Source organism: Dermacentor albipictus, chromosome 3 (genome assembly GCF_038994185.2).
Source record: "Dermacentor albipictus isolate Rhodes 1998 colony chromosome 3, USDA_Dalb.pri_finalv2, whole genome shotgun sequence".
NCBI lineage: Eukaryota > Metazoa > Arthropoda > Arachnida > Ixodida > Ixodidae > Dermacentor > Dermacentor albipictus.
Genome location: NC_091823.1, coordinates 35,096,880 through 35,110,585, shown reverse-complemented (window position 1 = coordinate 35,110,585; position 13,706 = coordinate 35,096,880). Strand labels below are relative to the sequence as shown.

Here is a 13,706-nt window from a genome sequence, read left to right as displayed (position 1 = left end):
AAACTCTACGCGAAAGCCAAAAGGAGGTTGCCAGCTGCGTCCCTATACTTGCCATGTCTGCGCAGCCCACCGCTGAACGAGACGCTGTTTGTGAGCCTGGTCGCGTCCAAGGGCGAGGACCTGCTGGCCGACTCTCCGGGTCGTCACGTGATCACACCGGGATCGGGGGGTGGCCTCCGGCTCAACCTGACTGCGCGGAAGGCCGGCTACGCCATAATCCACCTCAACGCGTCGCTGCCTGACGTCGAGTGAGTGTGCACGCTCTCACGCGAACTTGCCTGTCACGTGCGTAATACGCCCACAAGAACACGCGCGGACACCTTTTTGATCACATATAGAATCCTCTTTGCACTTCCTTGGAGAAAAAGTAATTACGAAGGCCGCTTTGGCATGACCAAATTAGTCGATGCGGGCCAAAGAATTGGCTTGCAGTAATTATAAAGAAATAAATAAATTGTTACGTAAACTGTTGCATCTTCGTCGCCACCGTTACATAGTCACGACACACGTGCCGTGTCTTACTGTATACGACAGCACGCCGTTCGAAGGTTGGAACATGAATCTTTATTGCTTCCGTCTCGGAGCGTATATATACGAAACAGAGAGGGGGAAAGGGAGAACAAGGGAAGGATATCAAACGATAAACGCACGTGCCGTCAGCGCTTGCAAGGCAGTCTGATTGCGGCTGACGTCACCTTACAACACTAACCAGTTGTTCCTTTACGTAACCCAACCTGCACCAACAAGTCAACAAATTGAAAACGAAAATGCGAGACAAGAGAACACGGTAAGAACTGACGTGGAAGTGCGTTAAAGGCGGCCAGCTCCTACGACGGCGAAAGTGCAACTGGCGGACACCGCCGTATGAACGCAACATCGTAAAGCACTCGCACTTGAAGCAATGCCACTCTCAAAAAAGAATTTTGCTATTCTACTGAGAGACAGTGGCGTTAAACAATGTGTACGACAACAGCAAAAAAACATACAGTTTAACCGAGAGCGTCAAAGAATATACGATATATTGTATGCCTTCTAGCAGCGCAGGCTATGTCACGTCAGCCGCTTAGAACAGTGTATTCAGTGCTTAGAGTAATCGACCGCGTTCGGGTAAGTGCACCCAAGAGGATATGAACGATTCCTACACTAGCAGTAAACTAACACTGAAGCTTACTTAACCAACTCTCTTCTGAACCCATTTGTAGTCATGGAGAAAATACAACGTAAAGGCTAAATACCCCATGGGGGGTACGCTAGAACAGCTGTCAAAGTGAGAAGTGTGTTCGGATGCGGCCTGCTCGTTAATCATTCAATGAAAGCGGTAGGAGAAGCTTTCTACCTCGCCGAGCATTATGAAGCACTGTACACCTACCTGCTCGCGCTGATTACGAAGGCACCTTTTTGCTACTGTGTTTTACCGTGCAGGACTTAAATGTTTGCACTAGTGTTCTGATGTCTCCCGAGTGTCTCTGTCGTTTCGTTAGACCGTGCAAGATTGATTGCATAGGAGCGAACCGCTTAAAATAAGCGTCACCCCGTGCGCTCCGAGTTGAACACAATCTGCGCAGCGTCAGTGCACTTAAACATGAGTTATCAATCAGCGTCGCAGCCTCCACTTACAGGCGCCGTGTTCTGAGGCGCAGTCTTCTACGCTTGCAGTCAGAAATTGCATGCACGAACCAAACCTAAGCGAGTATATCCGCGGAGGCCCCGAACATCACCCACACGATCATCTCACCGTAATTAATGGCTCGGCTGCACCGTTCTCGAAATTTCCTTACGCATTTTGAAACCGCTTGATTACGGCTAGGAAGCCGGATGGTAAATGCAAACTTCATGTCTGTTGGGGCAGCGCTGTGTAACCAAATAACCAAAACCAGCTCAAGAAACGACGGTTACGGAGTTCTGTGCAGCTCGCGTAGGAAATTTTCTAATCAAACATCTGGTGTTTTGACAAAACGGGTAATTGCAAAGAAGTACTTTGAAAGAAGAGTTCTGAATTCTAAGCGTCACACGCGTTCTGTAAGCGAAAAATAAAAGTAGGCTTCGTTCGTGTATTTGTCGATGTGGTAATATCCGTTTCCTTCTTGGGCCACATCTCAGTATATATTTGAAATAATACAGCCCATTCGCGCTTCACACTAAAACCGTACGTGGTCTGAAGGATTTCCACTTGTTGTGATTAAACTGTAGAGATCGGACAACTGTTCCGCCAGTACTCAAATTCGTACGTATAGCCTTCCATAGTTATTGCTTTTCGAGGAATAACTGGCGTTCGGCACGTATTAAACGGATGCGCCCCCAGGAACGTGCCGCGAATGGTCATAACCTCGAGTACATTCATTTTGCTAACCGTACGTACTATATCAAGTATTATGAAAAAAACGTACAGTTCATGCGCCGAGCATTGTTTCGAATTTCTGCGATGTCTTGCACGCTATACCTGCCTGGTGTTTCTGGGTATGCGCAGTTCCAGCGACGCCTTCGTGCGCATCAGCGTCCTCCGTCTGGGCTGGCTCAACGTGCTGAGCGCAGTGTTCGGCTGGTTCTACTTCATCGCCTGGTCGATCTCGTTCTATCCGCAGATATACCTCAACTGGAAGCGTAGAAGGTGGGTCTAAATCGTTTACTTGTACGCCTGCTACGTTACTTCGTGGTAAATGCAGATGTTCTGCACATCACGTTGTCTGTTCCGTCGGGAGCAAAAAGTGTGAGTCTCGCTATCGAGGCACAAAATGGGCGCTCGTTGAGGATTACTTTGCCGTGAGCAACGCACCGCGTTTCTCCCGTTTTCAACTGTCTAATTTTTTTTCCTACTTCCCCATGAACTAGGATGGCTCTCCTTTGAGTGATGAACAATGACGGAACAACCTCGGGAAGACTAAGGCGGGAGCCAACGTTTCGAAAACGAGGCTTATCCTTTCTCTTCTCTAAAGCGTTGGCCCCGCACTAAGGCTTCGCTTGTTCGCTGTGTTCCCCTGTCAAAGACACATTCTCTTGGCGAAACTATTTCCTCCGTCTTGAGGCTTTCTTTGTTCGTCCGCTGCTGATCAATTGTCTGTGTTCCTGTGAACCTTTTGTCTTGTCTGGTAGTCGATTCTGCTTGCGTCCCGGGAAAGTGAAGGTGCCAGAGTCTCCGTGTATACTCTCAGAATTGAAGTAAATACGATGCAACCAGTGGCTCCAACAAAGAGAATTGCAAGAACCAGCGTTGTTCCTGAAGTTTAATGCCAAGTAAACGATTGAAAGTTTCAGTACGCGCATCTGCAGAGAACGTTGCCTTACACTTATCGTATGTTCCACGTTAACTGAACTGTGTGGGCGAGGGGCTTGATGGTGGCCTCCGCCAACATCTACTATTTTTCTCTTTTTTTTTCGCGTTCCCCCGAACGTGCGTGACCAATGGGTCATGCTCGCCAACAGGAGCAGCTCTGTCTACCAAGACGCAACAACAAAAATCGCACAAGCAGCACGTTTTCTTGCGCTTGATACAGCACGCTTGTATACAGCACGTACCAGACCGCCGTTTCTGTATAGAATCTCTACGCACTTGTTCGCGTGTGATCCCACCGTTTCGGATTATGACGCTCGATGACCCATGGCTTGCGAAAGAAAACGACGCGATGAATGACGGCTACCACTTGCTTGAATGCTAAGGCAGTGGCAGGCTCTCTGCGCAGTCCACGGATTCTTGCAATGTCTCGTAGCTGAAAGAATGCAGAGTTCGGTCATCGATGGGAACTGTTGTTAAACGCAGCCTTTCATTTCCCATCGTGCGCTATTTCTACGAGACGGGTCCAAACTGAGCTTGCGTTTCTGTCTTTTTATTTTTGCTTTATAGTTTGCCCATTCGTTCTTTTTTTGTCTACCTTCTTTGTGTGTGCGTGGGGGGGGGGGGGGGGGGGCGGAGCGAAAGATGAGCAAGCTCACAGTGCTGCTCGTGAAGACGAGAGATAGGAGTATGGACCACGGAGCTGAGGAAGCGGTATAGTTGCAAGTTATCGCCGTCGCTTCTCGGGCATTTTTCTGGGCAAAAAAATGTACGCGCATTCCTAGCCAGTGCCGAGGCAAATTTCGAACTTTCGCATTAGCAACCCAGCTTCGTAGTTTAAATTTTGTCAAACCTGCTACGTACTCGATCGTTCTTGATTATTTGGCCAAAGCTCATCCCAGTAACTTCTGGTTGAAGCAAAATTCATGCCACTTTTCCCAGTGCGGTCAGGTAACGCCCTGCACCAATAGACATCGAGAACCGTAGTTCGCCGGCGTTTATTTCTTCACTTCCTCGAACAACACTTAGGTATATCGTTATACTTCGGATGTTATCGTAATTTAGTGTCTTTATATGTCGAGAGGGCTCTAAGAACTTAAATAAAACAACGATATTCCAAGACGAGCTTTACTTACCAGTGCGAGTCCATCAAATTGTAAAACACACTGCTGGCCTCAAGCACTTGTGGGTGAATATATATATATCTCAGGTTTCCAGCAACGGCTGTCCAAACAAGGACTCAGTAAGGCTATGTAGCGATTTTGCAGCAAAAAAAAAAAACGCAGTCAGTTCTTGCGAAGGCGAGACTTAGCAATCACTTTACAGAAGCCATACTTATTGCGAAAAACATGCTGCTTTAAGAATTTTCACGAATAAACAGCTTTCCACCGTAGTCACACGCAGGCACCTAGGAGGCAAGTAGTCCTTCACAGAATTGTGGTGCACTTTCGCTGTTATCTTTTTTTCTTTACTAAATGAATTAATGTTTATGCACACATTTCATCGCACCAGCCAAATTTCGAGCGTTTGAACAATAAATTTCAAAGCGTACACTGCTCGACAGGCATTTATAACGCCTTTAGTTCGCGTCTATGACCCTCACGTATGCACATTTAAAGAGGAAGGCCACTTAATTCATTTTTATGTACAATCTGTCACCGAGCGTTGCCATTTCAACGCATTACCAAAACATTACGATAGTGTTTAAATGCTTTCGATTCGTGCAAGAAGATTGCACATGTGTTCGCTCCGTTGAGCGTAATTACCTTTGAGCCAGGGCAAAAAACGGTTTGTCGTATAAGCCGACCTGGCGCTCTCGTTTCAGTGTGGTTGGCTTGAGCTTCGACTTCATCGGCCTCAACCTGACGGGTTTCTTGGCGTACTCCTTCTTCAACCTTGGCGTCTACTGCAGTCCCGTCGTTCAGGTAGGCGCAGCGTGAAATAAATTTCCAAGCACTGCTCATCCTTCATGAAATACGCTGTCCTGAGACGACATGAACTTGAATGTTTGCTTGCAGTCATGATGCGAAGTCAAGGACACCTTAATGTTTGTGAATCAACCAACTGCAGTTTATTTACGTCGCTTGTCAGAGACGCACACCGAGTGCCTTCCTTAATTACTGCGTTAGATTCGAGGCCAGAAGCGTGCGCTAACTTCATTTCGTCATTGTTCAATTCATCTAAAGTGATAATTGTAGTAGTCTCTGAATTGGCCATTATAACACAGCCGAACGGAAGGTAACCTTTGTTGGGACGGCTGGTGTCAATAGTGATCTCAAGGGACCTAATGCAACTTCGCCTAGCATAACCTCCCAAATCGAAGATTGCCAAACCTTACCTAATTAAAGTCCTCGCGTAAAAGTCATGGCACACTCGATCAGTCTGCTTTTTCCCTCATATACAAAGTATTAAAATATGTATTATAACCTAACTTATGCAACTGGCCGTATCTGAATAAACTTCATCTTTTCTCAGACCCTCCTCGGGCAATCTGTAAACGCTGATAGTAAAATCCCGTAGATCAGCTCACTCCCGATCAAAAAATTCACGACGAAAGGCAGCCCCGAAAAATGAACATATTCGTTTTTGTTTATGTGTCATTTATCTCGCATCGAGGTTCACACGTGGAAACGTCACGCCTTTTGCTATGAAATTCGGTCTCATACCGTCAGTTGTCATTGCTTGCTTTGCCATTCACTCTTTTTTTTTTTTCTATCTCAACAAGAATGTGCTATACACATCTGTAGCGCTTCTATAGCTGGAAGGTACTGTGCAAACTCCTGTTACAGGAAGAAAATTTTCACTGCGGTATAAATAACGATTGTACTTGTGATATGAAATTGCATCCTGAAAAATTCTACAGCATTCTTAAGACCGTCAACTGCACTCGCTGCAGAGCGAGTACTACTCGCGCCACCCTACGGGAGTGCTGCCAGTCGAGGTGAACGACATCGTGTTCGGCCTGCACGCCTCGCTGGCCACACTGATCACGGTGCTCCAGTGCTTCTTCTACGAGGTGAGTCGCCCCGTTGCCAGCGCAAGATGTAATGTGCACGTTCCTGACTGAACGACGCCCGCAATCGTGCTTTCGTAAAGTGAAGACTTCTCTCGCCTTCGTCTTTCTTGTGCGAACTGCAATAACTGCATCACATGGGAAGAGTAAACAAAAAAACGAAAACTACGTCGCTTGAAAGAAACAAAAAGGAGCATATATTCGCAGTAATTCTGGTGGCTAACTGCAACGATAAGAGTCACTAATTGGGAAAGTGCTACACAATGTTCCTTACTGCGTCCAGCGGCTGGTTCGTCCTGTCGCCGATGATTTCGCCCATGTGTCCTGCCCCTGCCTTAACCATTCCTGTAGGCCGTAGTAGTCTGCGCCAAGCGCATGGAAGTGTCAGGGTCACGCTGTCTCGGCGGCTGTTCAATTGTGCTGCCGTGGACAGGGTCGCGGGTGTAATTCCCGACCGCGGTTAATTCTCTCATTGCGCTGGCGACGGAATGCAAAAAAACGCTCGTCCATCGTGCTCTTCGGGTGCACGTAAATTAATACCCAACGTAGTAAAAATGTGGTTGAAAAAAGGAAGGAAAAAGAAAGATCCCTCCACTGTGGTGTCCCTCGTCGCCCATTTTGCAGCTTGTGCACATTAAACCCCAAAATTTAATTTCACGCGCAAGGGTGGCGACCCAAAGAAACAAAATTGCAGCGCCAGCGCCCCAACGCATGTATGTTCCTGGCAAAGTTTTATTTTGTTTTTGTTTTCTTCTCATTATTACATCTTGCAGAATTTTTCATACGCTTAAGGTAGAGACAGTACGCCTCTAGAGTCAGCGTTCAAAATTTTGACTCATTAGTTCACGTCTGAGAGCTTGCTTGATGACTGCCGGTGGTCGTGGAGACGGCAGTAATTGGAATAACGGTGGACGTGTGGTCGCCGTGGATTGAGTCTCGCTGTGTGGCCTGCGCAGAGGAAGGACCAGCGCATGTCCCTGGCGGCTCGGGCGCTTATGGGCATCGTGTGGGTCGGCGCGGCGCTCTACGGCGTGATAACGCTTGCGGCGGGCCGCCACTGGTCCAGCCCGTGGCTCTTCTACCTCTACTACTTCTCCTACTGCAAGCTCATCATCACGCTGGTGAAGTACATCCCGCAGGTAAAGTACCCGACCAGCTGTAGGCTAGCGATTACCACACCATGCAATCCGGCATTACTAGCTGAGCCATTAACCACCAACTAGCTCAGACCCGAACCATATTTTAACCTTATTGAACCATATTAATTAAGACTTCAACGTATATACTAAATAATTTTCAAGGGAAAAAATTGTCGTCCGCCCGCACGTAGCTACAAAGGAAACCCATTCGAGTTTCTCAGAAAACTCGAAGGGTTTCCTCCTTCCTGTGAGCTTCCCCAGAACGTCCCAGTGTCTCCAATTGTCCATTAATTCACCCTCCCTCGGCGGTCTGCTGGCCTCCTGGTTAGCTCGGATGGTAGAGCGAACGCCTCGGAAAGGTTTTGGTCTCGGGTTCAAATCCCGGACCAGGAGGAATTTTGTTTCAGCTGTGAGGCTTTCTTTTCGAGAAACCCGTATGGGTTTCCTTTGTAGCTTCGTGCTACAATGTGGGTGGATGACAATCTTTCCCTATCATGTTTACTTTCCTCTACCTTGCGGGCTTCTGCAGAACTTATTTGCCATACCAACTAGTATAATGGGCTGGGTTATTTTGTTACAACAAAGATAAATAACGCTGAAAGAGGAAGGGAGCTCGCTGTTCTGTCTTGAAGTGTCGTCCCGTTTCAACGATGTTCGCATCTGACAGCTTACAAAGCGGGTAACTGTAAAATACGATGTGTATGTTGCGAGCATTAGACTGGCATCGCGATACGCACGAAACCTTATCGTAAATCTTAAAGCAACTCCGGAACCTCCCATATCGCACTGTATGCTCTATAAGCACGTTACTGGCGTCGCTAACATCAATTCCGTCTCCCTTTGCAGGCCATTCTCAACTTCAGGAGAAAATCTACGATTGGCTGGAGCATCGGGAACATACTCCTCGACTTCACCGGTGGAACCCTGAGCATGCTGCAGATGTTTATCATCGCCTATAATTACGGTAATAACACAGTATATTGGTGGCGGTAATGAACTTAGTACACCAGTATGTTGAACATAGATATCAAACACCAAATGCACGGTGCTGTTCGCTCATGCATTTGTCATTAGCCGCCGCCTATTTGAATGTTTGCGTTAACGATCCGCCAGTGTATGTTCTTATTGGCGGCCCGAGCCTAACAACTCCTTTTTTTTTTTTTTTTGACGTAAGACCTGGTATTTTCGCTTGTCGTGTGTCCCGGTTTCTCGCGCGTGATTGAAGGCCATTTGTATCATATCAGGAAAAATGACGGCGACTGCTTGCTTGCTTAAATGATCGTTGGTTAGTCGGACGCCTGAATTTAGAGAGCCCGTAATCGCAGAAGCAGGTCGTACGCAAGAGCGGCTCAGAAAAGCAGGCGCTGGCCAGCGGCGACACCACACGTGCCATCACTTTCTAAGCGGGTTGCTTAGTGAGCGACACTTCTTACACGAACGAAGCGCGGTTAATAATCGTCTCCCAAGATGAGATACCCAACTTGTCATGCGCTGCCATTTCTCGAAACCGGATCCGTTCACGTTATTTGTGCGTTCGTTGTTTCCTCGAACAACGAGGGGCAATAAACTGTAACAGTGGTAGGTGGCTGCCAAATTGCGGCTGCCAGAAACGGCAGGAGCATACGGTAGATCACGAGGTGCGTGCAGGTGCCATCTGTCCCTCGAGGCGGCCGCTTGGACAGATTCCCAGCGTCTCTCGTGCCAGCTGTCTTTCTTTCGATAGTCGAATTGGCCCCGACGATTTGAAGAACAATACCGCGAGATGAGGAATGCAGCGCAACAAAAGCTCGAGACCTTGCTTGTCTGTTTGTAGGACATGATGAGCCAAGTCTTCGTAAGTGCACATTGTGTGGGGCGCGCGACGCACACGACTTCCTGTTCCCACCGAACGGTGCAGCGTGACTGCGACAGTCCTCACCGGATGCGGTTGAAACGGCGATACATTGCAAGCTCGCCTTCCGTTCTGTAAGAGCATGGTATTCAGGATCCTGCTTGACAAAATCTGCTATACATATATACTCGCAATGGACCGCGGAGAATTAGACCCGCAGATATCCTGCTCCAGCGGTTCCTCGCTTAGCAAAATTACATACATGCACAGCAAACAACGTGCTGGGTTCGCGGGTTCTGCGCCCAGCGACAGGCCGTCTGTTCGTTTTCTTTCACTTTATTTCACACCGCTGAAAAAAAAACGAAAATCCGGCTTCAGTCAGATCGCCTACGAGCTTCTCGCTTCTTATTACTCTTATAACGTGATTTTTCGCTTTGGTCATTCGTAACGCTGCGTGTTAGCTTCGCATACGTGAGGTCACTGTGTTTTCGATCAACGAGCATCTATTGCGAAAGCAGTGCGGCTTCAGCGCTCGCGGTTGTTGTGTGCCGGCTTTTGTTGGTTACGAACAGGTGCTCGATGATCCTTGCCCGCAGTGAAATAGCCCGTTAAAGTTCGCGGGCAAGATATATACAGTTCGAGTCGTAATAGTTCGTCGAAACAGAAGCCCGGAGATTTTCCGCACTTTGGAGCTAATCGCAATTTTGAAAAATCAAATTTCCCCGTAAGTTACACGAGAAATTATACTTCCGTCCCAGGCATCTATGCTTGATGCCTGGGACGCATTTCGAGTGTATGAAACGTCCCGTACTTATGACAAACTTAAGAACACAGTATTCCTTTTTTCGTAGTTGCCTGATAAGACACACAACCGGAAGTTTCGTGGGTGCGCAGGCTGACTGCTGCTACGATGCGCGCGGAACATCCTTCCTTGTCGCTGTGCACTGTTAGAGCATACATGGGCTGTGGATTGCGACAACTCCACACGTCTTTACTACGGTCTTCTCGCGGCAGTTTTCGCCTATGAGCGTTTGCGACGGTTATTACGCGTGAGTAGCGCTTCGCTTAGACTGCAGGGCGACCTTAGCTGCAGTAGCGTTCTCGCCTCACGCATTTGCCGTGCCAAGTGGCCAACGTCTGGCTCCGACACCTGCCTCCGCTTAAAAACGTTGGCCCGACGTTCTCACTCCGCGCCGGTTCACGCGAGGCGGGCTCCGCATCGCTCGACAGAGCACTGAAGCGCGATGCTAAACGCCCCGCTCCTTGGTGCCACTCAAGAGCGCGGAGGACTTGCACAAAACGGGCACTTGCGCACGTCCGTCTACGTGCCTGCTTTGGCGCGCTCTCATGCAGTGGTGCTTTCATGTTGGCGAAGAGAAAGTGCGAGTGCAGTTCTACTGAACACTGTATCAGTTGGCTAACAAAAGGTTTCGTGAAATGCAACAAAAGTGCTCGCTCTAGTGCCGGCCCTTAGGTCACGATGTTGCCCCCGAGACCAGCAGAGAGTCCTTAGGCACATTTTCTCAGCAGTCCGTTGCGTTCACAAAGCTTGTTACGCGCGTGACACCGAGCCTGTCCAGTTCCCGAGGGAGGCTTGGACGTGCTGCATGCAACCACATGGCGCGTATTTCTCGCGTCGCGTCGACGGGCGTCGGCGTGTTGCGTCCATTTTTGCATTACGCTGCGATAGCGTGACAACCCTAGCCAAAACCTTCTCACTCCCGTTATCTATTAAAGCGTATAGCAAATGACATGACATAGCCATGACAGCGGTGTTAAAAATTATGGGGCTTTAACGTGTCAGAACCACGACCTAATGAGGCGCGCCGTAGTGGAACACACGGGAAAGGTGAAATCGCACCAAATTTGACGAGGTTTGTTTCGGGTCAACGAAAAAGTTAAAATCTAGTGATGGTTGGAAGCGGGTTTTTGATCTAGGCTGGGAATTGCTTTATAAGGAATGTTAAAAATTGCAAATTTGCAGGAAAACGACACTATTAAGTTTACAACTCTGTAACTCAGCAATGAAAAATGATATCACAATTCTGTCACTTACATGTAATAGTCCATCTAAAGCGGACAAAACTGATGTTTTATACATGGCTTCTAAATACACAACTAATATGTAGGTAGGACTTTTGCAAAATTCTTGTAAACATTGCAACAAGCTCACGTAAGACAGAAATTAATATATCGAATTTGTCCGCTTTGCATTTTCTAACGGATGCAGTTTACAGAACTACAAGATTTCTTCTTGATGAAGAGATACGGATTTGTAAACTTTGTGCTTCTCTATTTTTTTTTTTTTGAAACGGCAACTTTCAGCAGTTCTTTATGTTAAATTTAGGCCCTAAATCAAAAGTTTTCTTCCAACAGTCACCAGAAACTAGAAAAAGAGACGTTGAAGAGCAATGCCGAGTAACTTTAAACTTGGAAGGCACTTTTCCGAAACGCCTTCTTTTTTCGTTCATTTGACGCAAAAGGTTTGTCACTGGAGGAAATGGAGACTGAGTTTTTAATGTCGCGCTGATAGCTCAGCCCCTGTGACGCCACAGATTTCAAGAAGTATTTTCTGGCATTTCAGCCGTTCTGGCGCATGTAATGAAAAGATAAATAGGTTGAGTCTAGTTTCTTCACAATGCCCAGTATTTTGCTGCTAAACAATTGGACATGGCGGACGCTCTCGAAATCCATGACGTCACACGGTAAGCTAGTGCGAGAACTTCACGTTGGCGTCGCCGCATGTCTTTCGTTCTTGCATCTTTCTTTTTTTCTTGCCAGGCCTCCTCCTGACTGTAAGAGTGCCCGTTCCGCTATTACAAAAACGCAGTTTACCAATATGGCTTTCATCAATATGGAACTATAGTGCTGGGTGGCATATGGCATAGTTTCCAACTACTACTACTAGATGGCACTCTGGCACTGCGATCGTTCAGCTGCCACGGGAAGCATGAGTAAAATACATGGATTTGTTTTAGTCTTCGTGCTCGTGGCCTCAGGCGCTCTTGTGGTGTCATTTTTTGTCATTTGTCTTTCCAAATTTGGAAGCAAACATTTTCGCTTAACACTGCAAGGCAACAATTCTGTGCGCATAGTAATTGAGAATTTTTGCACCTGCAACGCAATATTCTGTCGTTGAAGTTGATAAATTTGTGCCGTCTGAAGCCAGAAGGATGAAGTTTAGGCAAATGCATGAGGAACACGTGCATTGTTCCCATATTGGTCGAGTCGCCATGCGTGCAGCTCCCCTATACACTAGCATCATAGTTTCCTCTACAGTAACTTTTTGTTTGTAGGGAACTCCGTGGCATACCTGTTTGGGGAACACCGTACCCTTCATCCGCTTTCTGTGTCATCCGCCATCAGCGTCGCTCTTGATTTCCCACCTCGCAGATGACTGGTCGTCGCTGTTCGGGAACTTCACCAAGTTTGGCCTTGGCCTGATCAGCATCATGTTCGACGTGCTGTTCATGCTGCAGCACTACGTCTTCTACCCCAATGGCAACAGTGCGCTCAAGAAAGTGCCCCACGACGAACTTTAGGCACAGCCCGCGACTGCCAGCCTTCCGCCCTTCATTACATATGCATACGTACATTGCGTCGCTTTACTTACATGTGCCCTCCCTTCCGTAGAAAAAGAAAAATAAGGACTGTTGTACGTTTGTTTCAACTGTCTTGTGCTGTATATGAGACCGATTGCTAAAACATGTTTTTTTTTTACTTTCTATCCCTCTCGTGTTATATCCTATCAGGTGAGAAGTTTAAACGAAGTTGTGATACTTGGGTTTTAAATTTTTGCAGTCATAAACGTCATACGGAGCCCGGCTCATGTGGTGCTCGTTTTCGAAGAGCCCCTCTCAATTCTTTTCTTTTTTCGTATTTCAAGACAAACCTGCAGGTAACTGAACCTGCGCAAGAAACAACGAATATTCGTAACAAAAGTGTGATAACATGGAACCTTTCGCAGCTCTCTACTCAATTCCGAAGAGTGGATGTGCTTTTTTTTTCCGCGCTGTCCCACAAGAACATGTTATCGTTGTTTTCATTTTTCCTCATTGACGTACGACTCTTCTCCCGCACAACAGCAGAGATCTCGAGCTCAATTATGTATTTGTGCCGTCGATTGCGAAAGTGCGGACACGCCATGTCTCGCGAATGTTCCTTTACTATTCGTGTAAATCTTGTGTACGTTATCTACTGTACGCGCCGTTGGTGAATATAACACGGTTTCGAGAACAGCGTATACGTGTGGCGCTATCTTGCTGAATATTTTAAGTGCGCGTCGGACTCGTCACGCACGCGCGTACCGGTGCCCCTAATGTATACGCTCGGTCATATACAACGCCTACGACTGTTACCGCATAGACGCCGGCTCTGCGCTGCTGCTTGAACTCAGTAACACGTCTACCCTGTTCACGCGTGTACAGTGCTCACGGATTGAAATAGGACATTCGG

General features: G+C 47.4%; 1 protein-coding gene across 1 annotated transcript in view; it reads left to right on the top strand.

Moving 5' to 3' along the window:
* Nucleotides 1-13,494, top strand: part of Ctns (lysosomal cystine transporter cystinosin) — a 32,689-nt gene extending 19,195 nt beyond the window's left edge. Inside the window, exons 4-10 of the mRNA XM_065432938.2 lie at nt 66-248; nt 2,468-2,608; nt 5,094-5,193; nt 6,165-6,284; nt 7,238-7,420; nt 8,267-8,384; nt 12,645-13,494. Coding sequence (XP_065289010.2) covers nt 66-248; nt 2,468-2,608; nt 5,094-5,193; nt 6,165-6,284; nt 7,238-7,420; nt 8,267-8,384; nt 12,645-12,793 — 994 coding nt within the window. The 3' untranslated portion in view covers nt 12,794-13,494. The remainder of the gene's footprint in view (nt 1-65; nt 249-2,467; nt 2,609-5,093; nt 5,194-6,164; nt 6,285-7,237; nt 7,421-8,266; nt 8,385-12,644) is intronic.
* The last annotated feature ends 212 nt before the right edge of the window (nt 13,495-13,706 follow it).